General features: G+C 45.8%; 1 protein-coding gene across 2 annotated transcripts; it reads right to left on the bottom strand.

Annotated features, from left to right (window-relative positions):
* Positions 1 to 1,853: 1,853 nt before the first annotated feature.
* On the bottom strand, positions 1,854 to 20,503 carry SSR1 (signal sequence receptor subunit 1). 2 transcript variants are annotated; one of them, XM_088471683.1, is made up of 9 exons: positions 20,159 to 20,503; positions 16,930 to 17,033; positions 15,812 to 15,905; positions 14,182 to 14,444; positions 13,808 to 13,884; positions 6,753 to 6,831; positions 5,476 to 5,569; positions 3,020 to 3,034; positions 1,854 to 2,731 (listed from the first exon to the last, which is right to left on the bottom strand). In XM_088471683.1, the coding sequence occupies exons 1-9, from the start codon at positions 20,229 to 20,231 to the stop codon at positions 2,664 to 2,666; spliced, it is 867 nt and encodes a 288-aa protein (XP_088327809.1). In that variant the 5' UTR covers positions 20,232 to 20,503; the 3' UTR covers positions 1,854 to 2,663. The 2 variants fall into 2 exon arrangements, with proteins under 2 accessions (XP_088327809.1, XP_088327810.1); XM_088471684.1 differs by lacking the exon at positions 3,020 to 3,034.
* Between the last annotated feature and the right edge of the window lie 1,368 nt (positions 20,504 to 21,871).

Below are 21,871 nucleotides of genomic sequence, written 5' to 3'. Positions count from 1 at the left end.
AAGAACACAGCCATGAATAAAGAATGGTACCAAAACATCCTCTAAAGAGCAACTTCTCCAAACCATCCAAGAACAGTTTGGTGACAAACAATGCCTTTTCGAGCATGATGGTAGACCTTGTCATAAGGAAATAAGCGATAACCAAGTGGCTCAGGGAACAAAACATCAAATTTTGGGTCCATGGCCAGGAAACTCCTCATACCTTAATCGCATTGATAACTTGTGGTCAATCCTCAAAAGGCAGGTGGACAAACAAAAATCCACAAATTCTGAAAAACTCCAAACATTGATTAGGCAAGAATGTGCAGCTGTCTGTATGTGGCCCAGAAGCTGATTGACAGCATGCCAGAGCAAGTTGCAGAGGTCTTTAAAAAAAAAAAATGTAATTGTCATTAAGAGCCTTTGACACTTGTGAAATGCTTGTAATTTTACTTCAGTATACCATAGTAACATCTGACAAAAAGGTTTAAAAACACTGAAGCAGCAAACGTTGTAAAAAAACAATACTTGTCACTCTCAAAACTTTTGGCCATGGCTGTAGACTCCTCCAAGCAGAACTCCAGCCGCTCATCAGCTGTTTCTCTGTGCATGGCTCTGAAGCTGCGTGAGCTGCCAAAACTGAAATACATGGGGGTTGTGTGGCCGGGAGTGAAGTCAGCCTTCTGCTTCACTCAGGATAACTATCCTAGCCTCTGGCGTTCTACAGAAACTAGTGGTACCAGGCCCAGAATGATGATGCATGGCGCTGCATCCTGGGAACGTTCAAGCCTCTCTCCCTCACAAAGCTGGCTGCATGTTACTGCTCTGTAATGCCCTCCAGTGGTCCTCCAAAGGGAACAGTCTGGGTCCTGAGAGCGGTGGAAGCCCGGTAAGGTGTGAGACACGCCAGCCCTACAGTGCAGTCAAGTGAGTAATAACATGCCCGGCTGCTCTACTCAAAAGCAGCCGGGAAGAAGTATATACAGGCAACAAGGTCTTTAACATATAAAATTTATAAAGCTTACCTTCACTTTTGTCAGCGGCCCCCTCAGATGTGTGTCTGGTATGGAGACAGACCCAGGGAATATGTAGTTTGGCGACTCTCCTAGGGGCCATCTTTAGAGTGGGATAAAGGGTTCCTGTTCTATTCTATCTAACTCCTACTCTGCTAGTGCTTGTCGCCAGGATCCAAGCACCCAAACCAAAAACAGAAAAATAAAGAAATTAAACCTAACTAAAAGCTAGGACCTAGCTAGTGCCTTACTCCAAAAGGCACAAAAAAAAAAAAAAAAAAAAAAAGAAGGTTTAAATTAGTTAGTGTCCAACTCCACATCTCACTATGCATAAACCAGAAGTAACAGCATCCCCCCCCCCCCCCCCCCCCAGAAGGATGTAAAAGGAATTGGAACAAGAAAATTCACTACTGAGGATCTTCTGATTTTAACTTCAAAAAAGCATGTCAGCATAAAACATTATAGAAATAAAGCCAATTTTTTTTAGTGTTTAAAACCATATGATCAACTGTCATTTGCTCCCATACATTACCAGGTTTTCATTCCAACCAGCCAGATTGGACAGATATGTGACAGAAAATTGTATAGTGGATGCCCAGCTTTACAGTGAGCATTTTCTTTGTTGAAGGTTATGTGGTTCAATCTGACACATAAAAAATAAAAAAAAGTCAAAATCTGAAAGGCTAATATGTACCTTCCTTTTCCTGCTCAGCCAAGGCCGTTCAAGTGAGATGATGGATTCCTTTTATATGTATATACCAAACTACGTCCATGAAAAAAAAATATTCAGTTTAATTATAACTATATCAAAATAAATGTAAGAAGCAGGAAAAAAAAAAAAGAGAAATGATCACCACAAAAGACAGTTTTACTTTTATTTAAGAATGTATTTCTTTGTACACTTGCAGGCAGACTGTTTCAAAAGACAATTTGTCCCATTAACAAAAGTAAAACTTTCCCTCTTTGTAAAGCTGTTCACCCACCTGCACAGATATGATTATCCATGATTTGATTTTACCAATTTGTAAACCAAATGTTTTAAAAACCCTTGATATAATATTTCACACAACCATCATCATTCCACAAACCAAGATATCCACAGTGCAAACCTCTGGTAGAAGTTCTAGTATAAATACACATAAGTGATGTTGATCGCTGCAAACAAGGCAGGAAAGGAAGCGCAAAGCACTTCTCTCCTACCACCAAGAATGCTAGATATGGTAGCAGAATGCATTATATTTCCATGATTCATTAACAATTATGTAGACAAGAGCACAAGTTTTCCATTTACACACACTGTAGCTCATTCACGCCAAGACAAAAATCCAAAGTCGCATTTCTCCATGAATAACTGGTCAGTCAATAGGACAATGTGAACATGCAACTTAGGACTTCAATGCTTTAGCATTAATGCTGCAATTCATGATCATAGCTTATGCATAGTACACTTTTGAGATATTCTGGGTTCAATGTTTTTAACAAAAAAAAAAAAAAAAAAAAAATCAATCCCATGGGGTGAAAAAAAAAAAAAAAAAAATAATATATGTTTTTGCAGTCAATGTTTTTTCACTTCCCACTCCACTTTTCCATTATGGACATCACATGTTATCCATCTTGGTCAGGAGGGGTCAGTATTCAAGGACAAAATAGATTGTAGAGCAAAAAGTCTATTTATTCATCAGATCCCGCTGATCTTTTCTGGGCTCTTTTCCGTGGAGATCTTCTTGGGGAAGCTTTGTCTAGTAGGAGGAAGAATAAATAAATAAATAGATTGCACTATTGGCTGATTTGTGACACATACATGTTTCATGCAGCAGTTTCATCTCATGCCAACAGAATCAATATAGAAAAGGTGCCCGTGTAACAAACTGTGTTACTGTAGTCATATGAGAAAGCCTGAGAACATATTGCCAAATCTCAGTATAAAAAAACTGCAATTCTCACATGGCTTTATGCAGAATCATAACAGATAATATCACAAGCAGTGCAAGTGTACTACACTCCGAAAGAAAGTCAAGTAGTCTCACCTCGTCTACTTTGCACTGAAGTCGCAAGGAAGCAAAAGACAAAAAAAGATAGCAAGATATATTAGAGAAAAGAACAAGGCAATGACAGGACAGATATCAATAAGAAACAGAAATCAGCAATATTTTAAGATGAAGAGCTACAGGTAAAAAAAAATAAAATAAAAGTGGTGGAAGCTGGTTAAGGAGGAGACACCAAGGGGAGAGATTCAATGGTTTGTGCTCCCGCAGCTACCTTTCAAATTGGCCGAGAGCCAATGCAATGGTTTACAGCTCAGAAAGGTGCCGCAGAAATCTGCGATAAGCACTGAGCGCTCAAACAGAAAACCATGTAAATTAAGGCTTTGGGGCTGGCCGTGAGTGCTGGGCACGCCATACAATGCATCCGGAAAGTATTCACAGCGCTTCACTTTTTTCACATTCTGTTATGTTATAGCCTTATTCCAAAACTGAATAAATTCATTTTTGTCCTCAAAATTCTACACACAATACCTCATAATGACAACGTGTAAAAAGTTTGATTTTTGCAAATTTAATAAAAAAGAAAAACTAAGAAGAAGTCACATGTACATAAAGCATTTACAGCCTTTGCTCAATACTTGTTGATGCACCTTTGGCAGCAATTACAGCCTCAGGTCTTTTTGAATATGATGCCACAGACGTGGCACACTTATCTTTGGGCAGTTTAGCTCATTCCTCTTTGCAGCACCTCTCAAGCTCCATCAGGTTGGATGGGAAGAGTCGGTGCACAGCCATTTTCAGATCTCTCCAGAGATGTTCCAAGTCTGGGCTCTGTCTTGGGCCACTCAAGAACATTCACAGAGGTGTCCTGAAGCTACTCCTTTGATATCTTGGCTTAGGGTCGTTGTCCTGTTGAAAGATGAACCACTCTGGAGCAGGTTTTCATCCAGGATATCTCTGTACATTGCTGCATTCATCTTTCCCTCTATCCTGACTAGTGCCACAGTTCCTGCCTCTGAAAAACATCCCCACAGCATAATGCTGCCACCACTATGCTTCACTGTAGGGATAGTATTGGCCTGGCGATAAGCGGTGCCTGGTTTCCTCCAAACATAACGCCTGGCATTCACACCAAAGCGTTCAATCTTTGTCTCATCGGACCAGAGAATTTTGTTTCTCATGGTCTGAGAGTCCTTCAGGTGCGTTTTGGCAAACTCCAGGCAGGCTGCCATGTGCTTTTTACTAAGGAGTGGCTTCCGTCTGGCCACTCTACCATACAGGCCTGATTGGTGGATTGCTGCAGAGATGGTTGTCCTTCTGGAAGGTTCTCCTCTCTCCACAGAGGAATGCTGTAGCTCTGACAGAGTGACAATCGGATTCTTGGTCACCTCCCTGACTAGGGCCCTTCTCCCCCAATCGCTCAGTTTAGATGGCCGGCCAACTCTAGGAAGAGTCCTGGTGGTTCCGAACTTCTTCCATTTACGGATGATGGAGGCCACTGTGCTCATTGGGACCTTCAAAACAGCAGATATTTTTCTGTACCCTTCCCCAGATTTGTGCCTCAAGACAATCCTGTCTCGGAGGTCTACAGACAATTCCTTGGACTTCATGCTTGACTTGTGCTCTTACATGCACTGTCAAGTGTGGGACCTTGTATAGACAGATGTATGCCTTTCAAAACCATGTCCACCAATCAACAATTTACCACAGATAGACTCCAATTGAGCTGTAGGAACATCTCAAGGATAATCAGGGGAAACAGGATTGCCATAAAGCTCAATTTTCAGCTTCATGGCAAAGGTTGTGAATACTTATGTACATGTGATTTTAGTTTTTTGGGGTTTTTTTTTTTTTAAATTAAATTAGCAAAAATCTTTAACAAAAAAAAAACACTTTACATGTCATTATGGGGAATTGTATGTAGAATTTTGAGGACAAAAATAATTTATTCCATTTTGGAATAAGGCTGTAACATAAAACGTGGAAAAAGTGAAGCGCTGTGAATACTTTCCGGATGCACTGTAACTGCAGCACCCTCAGCACATGGCACGGGAGAAGCCACTTAACGCGTCAAATCATTTGCATTAGGGCGAGAGAATGTGGCCATCGTCCCCAATTGAATAGCTCTTTGTCGTCACTTTAGACGGGAGCGATGAACAACTGAATCACTCCCCCCCCCCCCACCCCCGTGACCTTAAAAGCTTAAAAGAAGACTTTGCTTTTATTTGGTAAGCCAACTTATTAATTGTAAAGAGGCAATAATAAAGGTTTAGGATTTTACAGTTACACTGACCATAGTACTTAATCGGTGAGCACACATTTCAAGAACATTGTTAGGGGAAGGTGCAATATTTTGGATCTCTATTTCAGTCAAAAGGTTAACTTCTTCAAACTTAAAATTTACTCTAAAAGTGTAGAAACCACATCTATGGCAACATCATATCAGGCTATTGTGTTCCATTGCTGTTAACAGATTGCTTCAAAATTGTAATACATACTTATTTGGCTCAATGTCTCAGGAGGAATCCAGCTCATGTCAACATCATTTTGGCTTGATGTGCCCATCTCCACTTTTTGAGTTGGTCTTTTTCTCTGTAGAAAAGAAAAAATAAATAAACATGATAAACACCCATATGCAACACACTGGAAAGCACAGTTCTACAGTCACATATCACTTGTGTAATGTTAGATGGGATGAAAATATAAAAAGTTTCCCATAATCCCTACTCGGGTGATAAAAGGTAACAAAAAGAAAAAAATTTACAGGGAACGGAAGAGTTCCCCCATGTAGGTGCTCAGCCTACAAGCCTGGATCAGAAAGTTCTATGGTATACATTCTTTAACCTCCCTCCTGCAACGTATTGTGCCCATGAAAGGGTATATGGCTGTCCTACTCCATGACACGTGGAGCACAGTAGCTACAATGTACAAACTTCCAGTATACTACCACTGTTGTACATGAAAACATCAAGTATTTTAAAAATAAAAATGTGTATTTAAGTTACTGCCTGCGAACCAACAACTATATATTAGTGAGAATCGATTAGATGTGAAAATTATAAATATATATTTTTTTTTTCTTATTACACACATATACACACACACACACAAATAAATGCGTATTTTTAAGAGAGTTCTGACTAATTTTTTCTACCATCTCATAATTATATAGTAAATAAGCGCAGAGTCAATTGTTGTTTTATTTTGAGAATCAATTAAGAATAAATTCACTTATAAAAACATTTCTCTGGAATTACAGATCAATTTACATTGAGTGCTGTTATTTTAAGGATTATCCGTTTTAGGGAAATTAATAAAATATTAATCAGCGCAGTTGGTGTAGTGGTTAACATTATTGCCTCACAACCCTGAGGGTCAAGAGCTCAATTCCTGACTAAGGCACTGTCTTTAGTTTGTATTTGCTCCCTATGTACGCATGGGTTTACTCCTGTGCTTGGTTTTCCTCCCACACCCCAAAAAATAACCTTCCAGTGTAACTGGCTTCTAACAAAAAAAAAAAAAAATAACCTTAGTGTGTTCATGTAATAAGGATTATAGGTTGTAAGCTCCACTAGGGCAGGGACTAATGTGAATGACTGAATTATTCTTTGTAAAGTGCTGTGTAATGTGTGCACTATATAAATACATAAACAGTGCCAAACAGATTTTCCAGCTATGAAAAAATAAAATGTAAAGTTATTATGTAACAATTATAATCATAATTATATAAAAACAAAATCTGACACCCCAAATACAACAAACCCACAATGCATACCTTTCTGGACTCCAGCAACTGATGTAAACCAACAATCACAAGTAAACTAAGCCCTCCAAGAAACAAATACATGAATATCCTGTGAGAAAAAATACAAATAACATAAATCTATTTACTCTGCAGCATTAAATATCATGCGTTCAAATAGCACCATAGAAATGTAACCACTCCCTGACCGCTCATCTTATTTACTTACACATTACATACTTGCATCCACATATGAAGCTAAAATTAGGGCTGTGTTTAAATTGCTGCTGGAAACAGGCTGTTAGTGGCCACAAAGCAATAAGATTAGATTCCTGGTCAGATGACTTAAAACACAGTGCTGTGTTCTCCACTGCTAAAGCCATGAACATTCCCTGAGAGGGATTCGGTATGAATTACCGCCGGCCGCATGGCCAGCAGTTCAAATCCCGACAGTGGCAGCCCAACAAGGATTAAAATCCTGATCGTCCCAAGGTAAGTATTCACTAACCCAATTTCCCCCCCCCCCCTCCCAACCCTCCCTTGGGGTTGCCTAAACCTAACCCCCCCCTTTCCCCGCCACCTAAACCCAAGTCCCTCGGGGGAGTGCCTAACCCTAACCTCCTCCCGAAGAGGGGGATCCCTAACCCCCCCTTCCCCTAGCCTGAATCTAACCTCCTGGGGGTAGTCTTACCTTTGATCGGTAAGCCGGGTGTCGGTCTCCCAGCGTAGGGAAAATGACAGGCATCGGGATTTCGACGCCTGTCATTTAACCCTTGCTGGGATTATATAGTCGGGAAGCCGGCGGTTGGGATTCCGTCCATCGGCTTCCCGACTGTTTCCCCCCTGAGAGGACCCCAGCACATTTGAGCAGGACTTCCAGCTAGTATAATGTCATTATTATTCATGATCTAACATTGCTGAGGGACAAGGGAGACTTGGGTCAAAGCCAACCTGGTGGTACCCAAGGGGCATATTGAGAGAGATATATATATATATATATATATATATATATATATATAGAGAATGATAAAACACACAATATATATATTTTACACATACAGCGATAATATGAGATATGGTAAGAACTTACCCTTGTTATCTCTATTTCTACGAAGTCCATAGGGTTCCACAGGATACCTTAGGGTATAGGTGTGACGTCAGTCGCAGGGCACCAAAGAGTTAAGCTTTCAGCCTCCCAGGATGCACTAGGTCCCCCTCCTATACCCCGCCCCCGGGCCAAGGCACCTCAGTTAGTTACCAAGCCATAGGCCGGAGGAGAAGGAAGAGAGAGAACAAAGATCTGGACACATACAAGAATCACATTCTCACCAGAGGGAGACGGAAAACCGGTGACCAGAGCAAAGCCCATCTGCAGCACAGGTGCGACAGGGCGGGAGTCCTGTGGAACCCTATGGACTTCGTAGAAATAGAGATAACAAGGGTAAGTTCTTACCATATCTCATTTTCTACTTCAGGGTCCATAGGGTATCCACAGGATACCTTGGGGATGTCCCAAAGCAGTATCCTTTAAGGGTGGGGAAGCTCCTGTGCAGAAAGGAGAATCCGCCGCCCGAAGGAAGCATCCTGAGAGGCGAAGGTGTCAAACCTGTAATACCTCACGAAGGTATGGACAGAAGACCACGTAGCAGCCTTGCAGATCTGAACTGCCGAGGCACCACGTCGAGCTGCCCACGAAGGACCCACAGACCTAGTGGAATGAGCCTTCAGAGAAGGAGGGACCGGTTGGCCTTCATGAAGATAAGCTTCAGAAATAGCCATATGGATCCAGGCTGCCAAAGTTTGCTTTGAAGCAAGCCAACCCTTTTTACGGAAGCCATAGAGGACAAACAAAGCGTCCGACTTCCTAAACGAAGAAGTGCGGTCAACATAAGTCCTTAAGGCCCGCACAACATCCAAAGAGGCCTCACCCACGGAAAGACCCGGTGAGTTAAAGGCCGGAACAACTATTTCCTCGTTAACATGAAACTGGGAAACAACTTTGGGAAGAAACTCGGGCCGAGTGCGGAGCACTGCCCTGTTCCCATGAAAAACCAAGAAAGGGGGTCTACAAGAAAGAGCCCCTAACTCAGAAACACGTCTGGCCGAAGCAATGGCCAGAAGGAAAACAGTCTTAGCTGTTAGCCATTTAATATCCACTGAGCCCAGTGGTTCAAACGGCGGTCCTTGGAGAGCCCTCAGGACCACAGCCAAATCCCAAGGCGCCACAGGTGGAACAAAGGGCGGCTGAATACGGAGAACACCCTGCATAAAGGTGCGCACATCCGGGATAGTAGCAATCCTACGGTGAAACCAGACAGATAGGGCCGAAACCTGTACCTTCAAAGAAGCAAGGCGAAGCCCATGATCTAGTCCCGCTTGCAGGAAGGCGAGAATCCGAGACAGACGAAACTCCCGCGGTGCATAACCTCTCGGTCGACACCACCGGAAGAACGTATGCCACACGCGATGGTATATCCTCGCGGAAGACGGTTTCCGAGCTCGTAACATGGTACGCACCACAGAGCTGGAAAACCCCGGGGACCTCAGCATGGCCGTCTCAATAGCCACGCCGTCAAAGACAGCCGAGTCAGGTCCGGGTGAAGGCAAGGACCCTGAGACAGAAGGTCCGGTCGTAGCGGCAACCGCAGAGGACTGTCCACGGACAGACCCTGAAGGTCTGAGAACCAGTGCCGTCTGGGCCACACGGGAGCTATCAACAGGAGCGTCCCTCCTTCCTGTTTGAATTTCCGGATTACCCGTGGAAGAAGGGAGACCGGAGGGAACAGGTATGCGAACCGGAACGTCCACCGGACGGACAGAGCATCCACCAGAGACGCCCCTTCGTCTCTTGTGCGAGACCCGTACACCGGCAACTTGTTGTTGTGCCGGGACGCCATGAGGTCGATTTCTGGAAGACCCCACCTGTCCACCAGTAGTTGAAAAACGTCCGGGTGCAGGGACCATTCCCCTGGATGAACGTCCTGGCGACTTAGAAAGTCCGCCTAACAATTTAGCGCTCCCGGGATGAAGACCGCTGATATGGGCGGAAGATTGCGCTCCGCCCAAACCAGGATCCGAGAGACCTCTACGAGAGCCGCCCGACTGCGAGTTCCTCCTTGCCTGTTTATGTAGGCCACGGTGGTAGCGTTGTCCGACTGGACCTGCACCGGGTGACCCTGGAGAAACCGCTGTGCCTGCAGGAGAGCATTGAAGACCGCACGGAGTTCCAAGATATTTATTGGAAGCTCCGCTTCTGTCGGCGTCAACCTGCCCTGGAACAAGTGTGGACCCGAAACTGCTCCCCAGCCCCGAAGACTGGCGTCCGTTGTCAACAGGACCCAATTTGGAACCCAGAACGGACGTCCCTTGTTGAGGTGGGTCGTCTTTAACCACCACGCAAGGGACAGGCGAACCTCCGGGGTGAGCACAATTGTCTGGAACTTCAGAGACTGAGGCAGCCCGTTCCACTTGGACAGGATCAGGTGCTGCAGAGGTCTGGAGTGAAACTGGGCGTATTCCACCATGTCGAACACTGACACCATGGAGCCCAGTAACCTCATCGCCGAGTGTAAGGACACCCGGCGGCTGTGCAGACAACTGCGCACCCTTGACTCTAAAGCAGAGATCTTGTCCTCCGTCACGAAGATCCTTTGCTGTCCCGAGTCCAATAAGGCTCCAAGATGCAGAATCCTCCGAGACGGGATTAGAGTGGACTTCTGCCAGTTGATTAGCCAGCCGTGCCGTTGCAGCAGTGCAATGGTCAGGTCCAAGTGGCGTAACAGGAGCTCTGGAGATCCTACCACCAATAACAGGTCGTCCAAGTACGGCAACATGCGGACTCCTTGCAGCCGCAAAGAAGCTGCCATGACCGCCATCACCTTGGTGAAAACACGTGGTGCTGTCGCCAGGCCAAAAGGTAACGCCCGAAACTGGAAGTGGTCGCTGCGGATTGCAAACCGAAGGAACTCTTGATGGCGCAAAAGAATAGGGACATGCAGGTAAGCGTCCTGTATGTCCAATGACACCATGTAGTCCCCAGGTTCCAGCACCAGAATGATGGACCGTAGGGTCTCCATCCGAAACTTCGGGACCCGCAAAGACTTGTTGAGTGCTTTGAGGTTGAGAATCGGACGATATGACCCATTGGGTTTCTGTACCAAAAATAGATTTGAATAGAAACCCTGGCCCCTCTGGGAGAATGGAACAGGCACTATAACTCCAGCCTGGAGCATAGTGTGCAATACCTTCCGCAGCTCCGTAGCCTTGTTCCGGTCTGATGGTAGACCCGTGGTGAAGAATCGAGCCGGGGGTCTGTGCCGGAAGGAGAGGGCGTACCCGTGGGAGACCACCTCCAGAACCCAAGTGTCTGTCGTAGTGAACGACCAACACCGGGAGAACTGCAGCAGGCGGCCTCCCACCCTGGGATCCCCCAAGGGGAGACCCGGACCGTCAGGCCACAGGCTTGTCATCTGGCTTGGGGGCCGGACGTCTGGTACTCCATGCCTGTTTCCGGGGCTTGACCGATTTCTTAGGGCCAGCCTGTCGAGGAAACGACTGTGGTTTGGGCCTGCCCTGGGCCCTAGATGACCGAAAGGACGACGGTCCAGAACCAGAAGGAGCAGCGGCCGACAAGCAGATTTGGCTGCCGCCAGCGTGGCCACAATCTTATCCAGATCCGGACCGAAGAGAACTTCTCCGGTAAACGGCAACGCTTCCAGACCTTTCTTGGAATCTGCGTCCGCCTTCCAGGATCGCAGCCACAAGGTGCGATGAGCAGCTACCGCTGCTGAAGAAATTCTAGACACCAGAGTACTAATGTCTAGAGCCGCCTCGTTGATGTAGGTGGCCGAATCACGGAGATTGCCAATCAACTCCGCCTGTTCGGCCGGACAGTCGGATTCAAAAGAAGCCTCTAATGAATCCGCCCAGCGCTCCATCGCTCTGGCAACCCAGCAAATGGCCATAGCCGGCCGTGCTGCCCCCCCTGCAAGGGAATAAGCGGACTTCAGGCAGATTTCTACCTTGCGGTCCGTAGCATCCTTAAGGGAGGACATGGATGGCATCGGCAATGTGGCACTACGGACAAGACGGGTCACGTGAGAATCCACCTGTGGAGGGGATTCCCACTTAGAAAAATAATTATCCGCGAACGGATAAGCCACCGCCAGGCGTCTCTGCGGCTGGTATCTTTTGCCAGGTTGTTTCCACGCCTCCTCTAAATGGTCCACCAACTGACCCGAAAGAGGAAAGACTGTGGCATCGCCCTTCACATCTTTGAAAAAGGCATACTTAGATTTAGCCGCTGGGGGAACTTCGTCCTCAATCACCAAGGCTGTGCGGACCGCCCGAATAAGTCCAGGAATATATACTTTGGACTTAGCATCAGCGTCCTTAGTATGGAGAGGTTCCTGATCGTAAGGATCCAGAATCTCCCCATCATCAGACGTCCCTTCGTCATCCTCATAAGGAGCGGACAGAGACGCCACCGGCCTTTTATGAGGCCGCATCACAGACTCCCCTTGCAACACATCCGACAAGTGCTGTACAGAACTCGTCAGGGAGTTAACCCACGCTGGCTCCTGAGAACCCGGGAGCGGGGAAATAGGGAGACTGTGGGGTACCACCAATTGTCGTGGGAACCCCTGCATGGGTGACGACACCACAGACTGCTGGGACAAACCCATCGGAGTAAACGCGGGCTGCGGAGCTAACTGGCCCACTAAAGCTGTTAACGCCTGAGCGAAACAAGCCCAGGGCGGCTCCTGTACCGGTGCTGTAACCGTAATAGGCCGCGCCATGGACAAACACTGCCGGCAAAGGCCCTCCGCGCTACCCTCCCCCTCCGCTAACGGTACTTTGCACGTGGTACACTGTAGCCGGAGGGGAAAAGCACTTTCAGACATGATGGCACCACGTATGTGACCTCTCTCACCAATTAAGTATTAATAGGCGAGAGACCACCCTGCAGCACCGCACCGCAAGGGCTTTAGCAGAAAGAACAGGGACAGTAATAAAGCTGACAGTTTAGAGAAGAAAAGTTACAGGCAGCGCTAGCACAGTCTCATACAATGCAGAGAAATAACAATTCCTGCACTAACAGAGCTGATCACTCAACTACACAGACACAGGGCCTGGTAGGACACAGCGCTGCATACACAGACCTGAGCCACAGCGGAGGAGAGGTATGCGGGGGGACCCAGACCACGATGCTTCCTTCCAGACTTCCAGCAGCGTTCACCATGCGTTGCAGAGAAGATGGCTGCCGAGGAGCAGAGAGAAGCTGGCCTGGGGGAGGAGCGCTGACACAGGACCAGTCAGCACAGTGCAGTGAGAGCTGTGTGCAGCGGGGGAAGGCGCCGGCTGTGAGACAGGGAAGGCGCGCTCCCCTGGCATGCATTTAACCCCTGGGACGCCGCAGCGCTACCGCTCTGCTGCGGTTCGCTGTCCCAGGGGGTAGTGGAAGCGCAGGTTGGTCGCCTGGCTCCACGCTGCAGCCAGTCCCCAGGGAGCCCCCTGCCTGGGGACTTAGGACCATGTGATCAGCGGGGACCCACCGCGGGACCCCGCTGCTTACCTCTGTCCCCCTTGAATCCGGCCATGGTCCGGAGCATCTGGGGTCACCGCTAGCTGTGACCCCAGACGCCCACCAGCATCCCCGGATCAGTACCGGCGTTCTGGTACCGGCGGGGTGTAGGGAAGACAGCATGGACGTCAGGACTGACTGTCCATGCTGTTCATCCAGATGTGCAGCCACAGCTGCATGAAGAAAAAGCTTCAGGGGCTCTTCTAGCCCCCACTCCAACAGGTGCACCCGACTCCGGCCGGGCACCAAACTAAACTGAGGTGCCTTGGCCCGGGGGCGGGGTATAGGAGGGGGACCTAGTGCATCCTGGGAGGCTGAAAGCTTAACTCTTTGGTGGCCTGCGACTGACGTCACACCTGTACCCCAAGGTATCCTGTGGATACCCTATGGACCCTGAAGTAGAAAGAGATCTATATTAGAATATGAGGATACACCACTCCCAAAGGCTGGTCCATTATAAACTCATTATTGAGATAATCAACATGAGGTTTCATAGATTACTTACGTCTCTCCGTCCAAACCATCTTCTCTCTCAATGATAGTAACTGTCTGATTGAACACAGCATCCTGGAAAGCATTACCCTAGAGATGAATAGAGTAAGATATTTAAGAAAAATAGGAATGTACCCAATATCTCCTATGTAGGAGGACACAAATAAATTAATTGTTACCTATAGAAAAAGAACTGAAGTAAAAAAAAAAAAAAAAAAAAAAAAAAAAAAAAGTTATTGTAGGTAATTTGAGTATCATACAAAGACAAGGATATCTACTATACCTGACAATCATTACACAACTGTATTATAAAAAAAATAATGAATGCCAATATTGATAAACTGAGCTCAGGAGAATAAGTAGTAAACAAACATGTTGTTATCTTACATTGGTATCCTTATAGTTCAAGTTGATGACCAGTCCAAAGGGGCGACCTCCCATAGGTTCAGCGGGAATGAAGGAGTATTCGAAGGTGGCCTGTCTTTGAGGCGGCACAACAGTGTTCAGGGAGAGTGCAGTGAAATTCTGGATATAGAACTGGTAATCTTGAGGGTAGCGGAATGAAGCATCCAGTGATTCCACAACAAAGTCTTCTGTACCCTTATTAGTGAATCCCACTAAGAACTTCACTATGTCATTAGCTGGGAAATCTGATTAAGGAAAAAAAAAAAGGGCGCAGGGGAGGGTGGATGGGGATGATTAAAAGAAGAACTGACAGAGGTGGCATTAGTTACAATGAGAGGTTATAGAATGAGCAAGATACACAATCCATGGACTCTTATGGAGACAACATGGAATTTACAAATTAAATATGACAATGCATTATTAATGTTCATACTCAGTGCAGATTTTTATTGTAAATACATAAGGTTTCCATCAAATTAGTTTGTGCAAATAGCTATTTTATGGCAAGTATTTCCATTTAATTAGCCTAACACATCTCCCAATGACAAAATGATCATGATGTACATAAATGAATACCAAGTACAAATGGTGCAATTATCAGCATTAATCACTCCTTTGTGAATGATGCATGCAGAAGCCTTACTGCACAGACTTGGCCTGACTCCTACCTGCCCTATGTAGGTCATGCAGGGAGGGGATATGTAAGTGAGGAGGAGGCAGGGATGAATATATAGTCAGGGAAAATAAGGATTTGTAGGAAATATATGAAAAGTTAAATGCAATATCAAAAAGCAGATTAAAGGTCTGGTAAAGTGGACCGCAAAGCTGCCGGGGCTGCTATTAATTCTGCACTACTAGCAAAGACAATACTTCTGCGTGCAGATATTCCCAGAGCCTTGCTAGTTCTAGAATACGGATTGTAATTGAAGCCCAGGGTGGTTGAGCAGGCCAATCAAAAGCTGCCCATTCCCCAGGTTTAGGCCGGGCTGTGAAAGGAACGACTAAGGGGTAGAGGCACATTGGGAAGAGGTTCTCCTAGCTAGCAGTGCAGCTTTAAAGTTCCTAGACATGCTTAAATGGGTGCCTTGTGACATTCTAGTGAATTAGTTAAAATATAAATTTCCAGATGTTTTCCCGTCTGGGTGCTAAACCGAGCAAGCATAGCAGGAAGGAGGGGAGTACTCAGGGGTTTTGGTATTTATAGTTACTTTTCCTTTATTTAACAGCAATCCGTCAGTGCATTTCAGTTTACCGGCTATGCCGTAACTAAAAATAAATTATAAGTATCAAGCGCAAGTTCCTTCTTCTGAATAATGTGGTACACGTATTCAGGAGGTAGATGTCAGTGTAGGTTTTGGGGAAAAAGTATTTAAGAACAAAACCACGTGTTAATTACAGATACTTATTTCAGGTTTAGATGGCGGATGGTGGATGTGGACGACGGCCAACATACTCACAATCATTTGTGGCACCAGTGCGCCATAATGTACATCTGAAGAAACCTACAGTGCTGCAAGAACTAGACTGATATAGTATGGTATGCAATACACAAACACATAACTGGACAGGCAAACACACATAAAAATTAAGTGCTGGAGAGTAAGTGAATTACCTTCGCCTTTAACAAACAAGATAGTGGTATCACCATTAGGAGACGCTTTTGGTTCACCTGAAGTCAAATCCTCCTCTTCCTCTTTTTCTTCTGTCTGTTAAGTTAACATTTAAGTATATTTGTTGAATAAAAGTGAAAACAACAAAAGAAAAAGGCTTATTTATCAAATAATATATGCGGGTTATTTCCCGAAAACAGCTGTTTTCCACTGAATACACCATGGAGGTATTGCAGCAGATCTCTGATATCTGCTGAGGTCCCTTCATTTCAGACGGCAGCTGCAGCTCAGTAGGTTTCTAGGGGGCAGCGAAGTTGTCAGATTTACCAAGCTCTGGAATGTGAAGCATTCCGGAGAGCTTGGCCCCTATAGAATAACGTCATCTCCAGATGGCATTGCCCTATAGTAGCCTATGGTATACTAATTTGCACATTATTACGGAGAGGGAAGTGGAAGCTCCCTCTCAGTCGCTCTCTGGTGATGCATGTGCCAACTGATATTTTCACTTTACAAATGTACGCAAAACATATTTCTCACATACGCATTAAAATTGCAGATTGTGATAAAAATTGCCCCAAACGGTACAATACCAATGTGTGTCCTGCAAAATGTCAGAGAAGAGCTTGTAACTGAAAGAGGCCTAATTGTTAACAACCACTGTCTGTATGTAAATCTTTGTTGCTTATACAAAAACTATCATAAATAGGAGTATTCAGTGGTATAAAGATCCCATAATAAAGTATATAAATTATACCACTATGGGGGTGATTCCATTATTTTATAAGGCGCCTTAACTCATGGGCACCAGGCAGAGCAATTAAATTGTTGCTTCATTCAGGCGAGGATAGCTACAGATAGACACATTGCGGCTTTCCAACATCCTGAGGGGTTAAACCCTGTGTTGTCGAGTGCGCGCACAGGTGGCTAAACAGAGCAATATTTAAATTGCTCCGTAGGGCGCACATTAGTTAAGGCGCCTGATAAAAAATTTAATTGCCTCTTATGAAATCAGTCTTGAGTGGATCCTCCCTCTTCTCGCAGGTAAAAGGTAAAACAGCCCAAAATAAAGTGTTTATGTTGATCCTCATAAAATAACTTCTGCTTTCATTTTCATCTTTACCAGGTCTGTTGATTCATCTTCCTCCACTTCAACCTCCTCTTCATCATCTTCCACCACAGAGTCATCAAGTGCATCTTTGTCATCCGTTGTATCTTGGGCAGCAACTGGACATGAACATTACAATTAATAAACAATAAAATAGTATTTGTCATTTGCCTACTAGCCAAAGACAATAATGAAATATTAAATTACATTTTTAAGCATAACTTGAAAACCAATAGAGAAAATAAAAACAATGAAACTCCAGCTAATGGTAGGCTTGCTCAAGCAAAACAGAAGAGAAAGTGAGCTTGAATAGGACCAAAACTTTAATGCAGCCTAGAGGAAACCAAATCCAGTGGGATTAGCTTCCGCACTCTGTGTACTTTTTGAAGGACGTCCAATACACTCCAAAATGAAACTCTAACTATGCCAACTGAAGAGGTACATTATAAAAGGAACAAATGTGAAGGTGCCTTACAGTATGAAAACATGACAGTCATTGAAAAATTTCACAAGAACTTTGCCTCAAATATAAACCAGATGTTGGGTACAGGATGTGCTAGTGATCCTGGCGGTCAAAACCCAAAAGGGTTAGGATACAGACACCTGTCGGTAGGTGTCTTAGCCCTCCCCCTCCCTCGTGCCTAAACCTAACCACAGATGTGAGACTGCCTTTAGCATATTCAAGGAAGAGTGTAAATATCCAAGTTATCCCCACAAACACCATAACCCACTTTCTTTTTTTTACAGTTGGGAATCAAAGTGAAAATAAAACAAGACTGGGAATTAACAGACTTGGGGCAATTGTATTATCCTGCCCCTTGTCTTATCGCTAAAATACACTGCATTTGTTGCTTAAGGTGGGTACACACTATACAGATATATCTGCAGACCGAGTGATCATGCATCATACACACTGAACAGCCATCATCTGTGTCTGGCTGCGGGTCCCGGTGGCGTGTCGCGGTGGGCGTGTCCCGCCCCCCTCCCCGCGGCTGCTGCTGTGTGTACACAGGCGGTCTGCAGACCGCCCGTACACACCTGCCGATAGACAGATATGTCTGCAGACATATCTGTCCATTGGCAGTGCAGCACAGCCAATACGACAACATTCACCGACATATCACGGGTACACACTGGCTGATGGGCAACAGATATATTGGCCGATCAATTGATCGCCCAATATATGTGTCAGTGTGTACCCAGCATAAGTGTGTTGATGCAGATAAAATGTATGAAAAGTCACTGGAGTGGTGTTATGATAACGCACCTCTCCAGCAATCTGCCCTGACTATCACATCAGCCCAGTGCTGATGTAATAAGGAATGCCTCCTGGGCAGGTACAGTGCGATTGCCTTAGATCTAATTCTAGACCGATGGTGCATGCATTAAGATGGCAAGGGGCAGCAGTGGGATGGTAAGGAATAGGGAAGCCAATCATGCCTCATTTTTTAATTCCAGGATTGAAAAAATCTCAATCTCAGGATTCCCTGGATACACGGGATTAAGTTGATCAATGAAAATATTATTCATGACCATAAATTCATGGGCAGTGAATGTTCTTTTATTCCTATGGTGTGTGTGGCATGATGGTTTTATTTTTTTTCCTGACCCCCCCAGCCCCCCATAGGAATAAAATAACTCATGGCCCACCAGGCAGCCCATCCTTATATTAAGAAAAAAAAACATTAAATTGACTCGCCTACAGAGTCCACTCCAGTTGAAGAACAGTCTCTGCAGCAGCGCACACAGCCTCCTCAGCGAGTCAGCAGCACAACACAGTTTGGAGTGTGCAGACAGGCCAGCCAAGGCACTCATTGACTCCCCAGTCCTACTCCACAGCACTGTGAGAGCAGTGCCAGTGACAATCCCTGCCACTCGAGTCGGGCTGCAGCTCAGACAATGTGACAGTGTCACTCACTGTCACCACCTGCCTATGGCACTGCCACGGAACCAATAGGGGCACACAGATCTCCGTGGGCGGGTATTGAAGGGGCGGGTTGGTGTGAGGCTGCGCAGCGTGACCTGACATCACACGCTACCCCTCAGCCTGCCTGGGCCGGCGTCTGAGCAGAGTGCTCAGAGCTGCCTGGCCAAATAAAAATGTGCACACGCACACTCTAATCCAGTAAACATCCTACTGCGCATGAGCAATTAGCAGGAAAATGGCCGCTGTGCCATTTTCCCTGTGATTTGTGCAGCACCACTGACATGGTGCCCCCCCCCTCCACCCACCCACTGGACCCTGATGGCTGTGTGTACCGCACAACCTGCACCCATTATAGATACACCACTGCAACAGATGTTGAAGACTCCGCTGGAGAAATATGCCTCTTCATTTGCACAAAGAGACACAAGTCTACAAACTATTGTAAAACAGAAATAGGATTTTGATACATCAAGTGTCACATGTAACATCGTCGAGCTAAATTGCAATTTGCAAAGTGCTTAGTGTTAAAAGCATGACCCAGTCACACAGCAATGTTAAGTTGCGCGTCAAAAAGTAGTTTAAGTATAGAAGATTTCATGTTTGTTTTGAGAAGACTGTAGAGCGGGCATAGCCAAACTGTGGCTCTTCAGCTATTGTAAAAATTACAAGTCCCAGCATACCTTCCCACAGATCAGCTGGTAAAGCATACTGGGACTTGTAGCTCTCCAGCTGTTGTGAAACTACATGTTGGCCAGGTCCGTTGTAGAGAATAGTAATGGTGTACAATAGTTGTGGGGGATAAGAAGCTATTTAGGAATATGATAAGATTGCAGGATGAGAGGAGCATTCAGGGAACACCAAAACGAATCCTAGACTAGAGAACAAATGTATAGCATTAAAACAAATTCTAATCTCAACTTGTTTTCCTCAGCACGTTTTATAGTTTATATTGGAGGTGAGGCACATGCTTGGGTGCTGCCATCGCTGAGTAGATAGTGATATCGTCCTATATGCACCAGGACACATTCCTCCCCTACATGTGTACACAGCTTGTACATGGCTGCTATGTGTGTGCGGGGGGAGGTGCTATAGAATGAATGAGAGCAGGCGCAGAGTGACACGTCAGCCATAGGCCTGATACACACACAGTGGTGCAGGGGGCGCACACACCATAACAAGGAGACATTAGCAGCTACAGGACATGTATGTGCGGTACACATACATAACACATGTGGCCGTATAGCACAGAGCAGTCACAGACACATCATGCATGTACACACACAAGTTGTATACACAACACACACACACGTTTATTACCTCTGCCATTGGCGAGCAGTGTGACCGGGAGGGCCACCAGCAGCAGGAGCAGCAAATGGCGGAGCAGAGTCATGTCGGAGTCCGATGTATGCCGCGGCTGTCGTGTCTGGGGGGAGCTGAAGGGGGTGGGGGTCTCTCTCGCCGCCTCTCCTACTATTATCAGGCCCCTCACTCAATGGCGGCGTGATACGTATCCTGCAGGATGGGAGGTAGCGGGCGTGTCCTGTACGGGGCCGGGCATGGTGAGGTGCCGCTCACACCCTCCTCCCCTTCCGGCCCGGGGGGAAGCGGACGTGGCCGTTCTGGGCAGCCGGCTGAACGCGTCACCGAGCAGAGGCGGGGCTGGCCCAGAGCGCTGTAACTGACAGGCAGACGTGGCGGCCGTAATATAGTCAGGTCAGGACGGGACTCGTCACAGAGGTCCTTTAGCCACATAGGAAATAGCAGCAACCCTCTGGGTCTGTAAAACATGCATCCATAATAACTTATTATGCCGCTCAGTGCAGCGTGACTAGGAATGATGGTATTATTGTGCCCATACATCTACTATCAGCCCAATTCTGCATTTGCTGATGAATGTGGAAACAAATCGGTAAAATGGAATATGAAATCGTAATTGGGTTGTACTAAAAGGATGATCAAGAAAAGGGACGATCAGGATGATTGCCTGCAGCTCACCTCCAAAACACTAGATGGCAGTATTACCTTCATTTCAAGTTTTACAAGCTATAAAAAATGAAATTTGATATCACATGTAAGTCAGACACCATAAGTCAGTGGTCTCCAACCTGTAGTTCACGGTCTTAATTTTGGTTGCTCACCTAGCTGCAGCATTGCTGAGTAAACTAATGCTGCCCATCAACTAGGCGATTATACCTAGCGATGGAGCGATAACGACAGTTGTTATCGCTCCATCGCTTGGTAATCGCCAGCAAATCGGACAGTAAAAGGTTAAAAGCGACCAGCGATGCGCACGCCCACTTGTCGTTTTTAACTTCAATCATCGCCCGAACATGAAGGTCAACCTGACGACCGCTGTCAGGTTGGGGATGATTGAGCTGCATACACTGAACGTCTGAACATTCAGTGTATGTAGTTCACCCCGCGGGAGACGACGTTGTCGTAATCGTTCCCCGCATCGTTAAATGGATGGGCAGCATAAGAGGAACGCCATGGGTGGAGCCACAGGGAAGCACGTCAGGTGATTGCGGCAGCTTTGGTTCCACCCACGGCCGTCTACACTAAGGTAGAGCAAGTGACTCCCGCCCAGCCCTGCTGGAAAATCACACAAAAGCCCTGCCTATACAGTATCTTTTGCTTCTCTACTGCACGTACCTCCTTGGAGCCGGAAATTAACAGTGAAATGTGCTGTTCTTACATTTTATCTACAAACTACAATAATATCACTGTAATAATTAAATGCATTGTTGTTTTCTTTGAACCATTTTTTACAATTTTCCTTAAATGACCTTCAATTGTTCGGTTAATAGCCAGATTCTTTTCTACAATTGTAGTAGCTATTCAGAAGGTTTAAAGTTGGCGACCACTGCCCTAAGTGAATTATAATATCCTTATCATTTGCAGTAAAAATTGCATTATCCCATATTTATAATATTTTAAAATTACATGTACATATACCTGTACTATACATGCCTACTCTCCCGGGATGGCCGGGAGTCTCCCAAAAATCGTGTGGTGCTCCCGGCCCCCCAG

This window comes from Taudactylus pleione, unplaced genomic scaffold, assembly GCF_031769625.1.
Source record: "Taudactylus pleione unplaced genomic scaffold, aTauple2 ptg000116l, whole genome shotgun sequence".
Lineage (NCBI taxonomy): Eukaryota > Metazoa > Chordata > Amphibia > Anura > Myobatrachidae > Taudactylus > Taudactylus pleione.
This window is presented reverse-complemented; position numbering and strand designations above follow the sequence as displayed.

Bases quoted from the DNA above. Each gene is read 5' to 3' on its own strand.
- SSR1 (XM_088471683.1), bottom strand. From the start codon at position 20,231: ATGACTCTGCTCCGCCATTTGCTGCTCCTGCTGCTGGTGGCCCTCCCG. The intron at 13,885-14,181 runs GTAAGATAACAA...ATTCATCTCTAG, and splicing joins TGAACTATAAGGATACCAAT to GGTAATGCTTTCCAGGATGC. The intron at 6,832-13,807 runs GTAAGTAATCTA...TTTTTCTCACAG, and splicing joins GATGGTTTGGACGGAGAGAC to GATATTCATGTATTTGTTTC.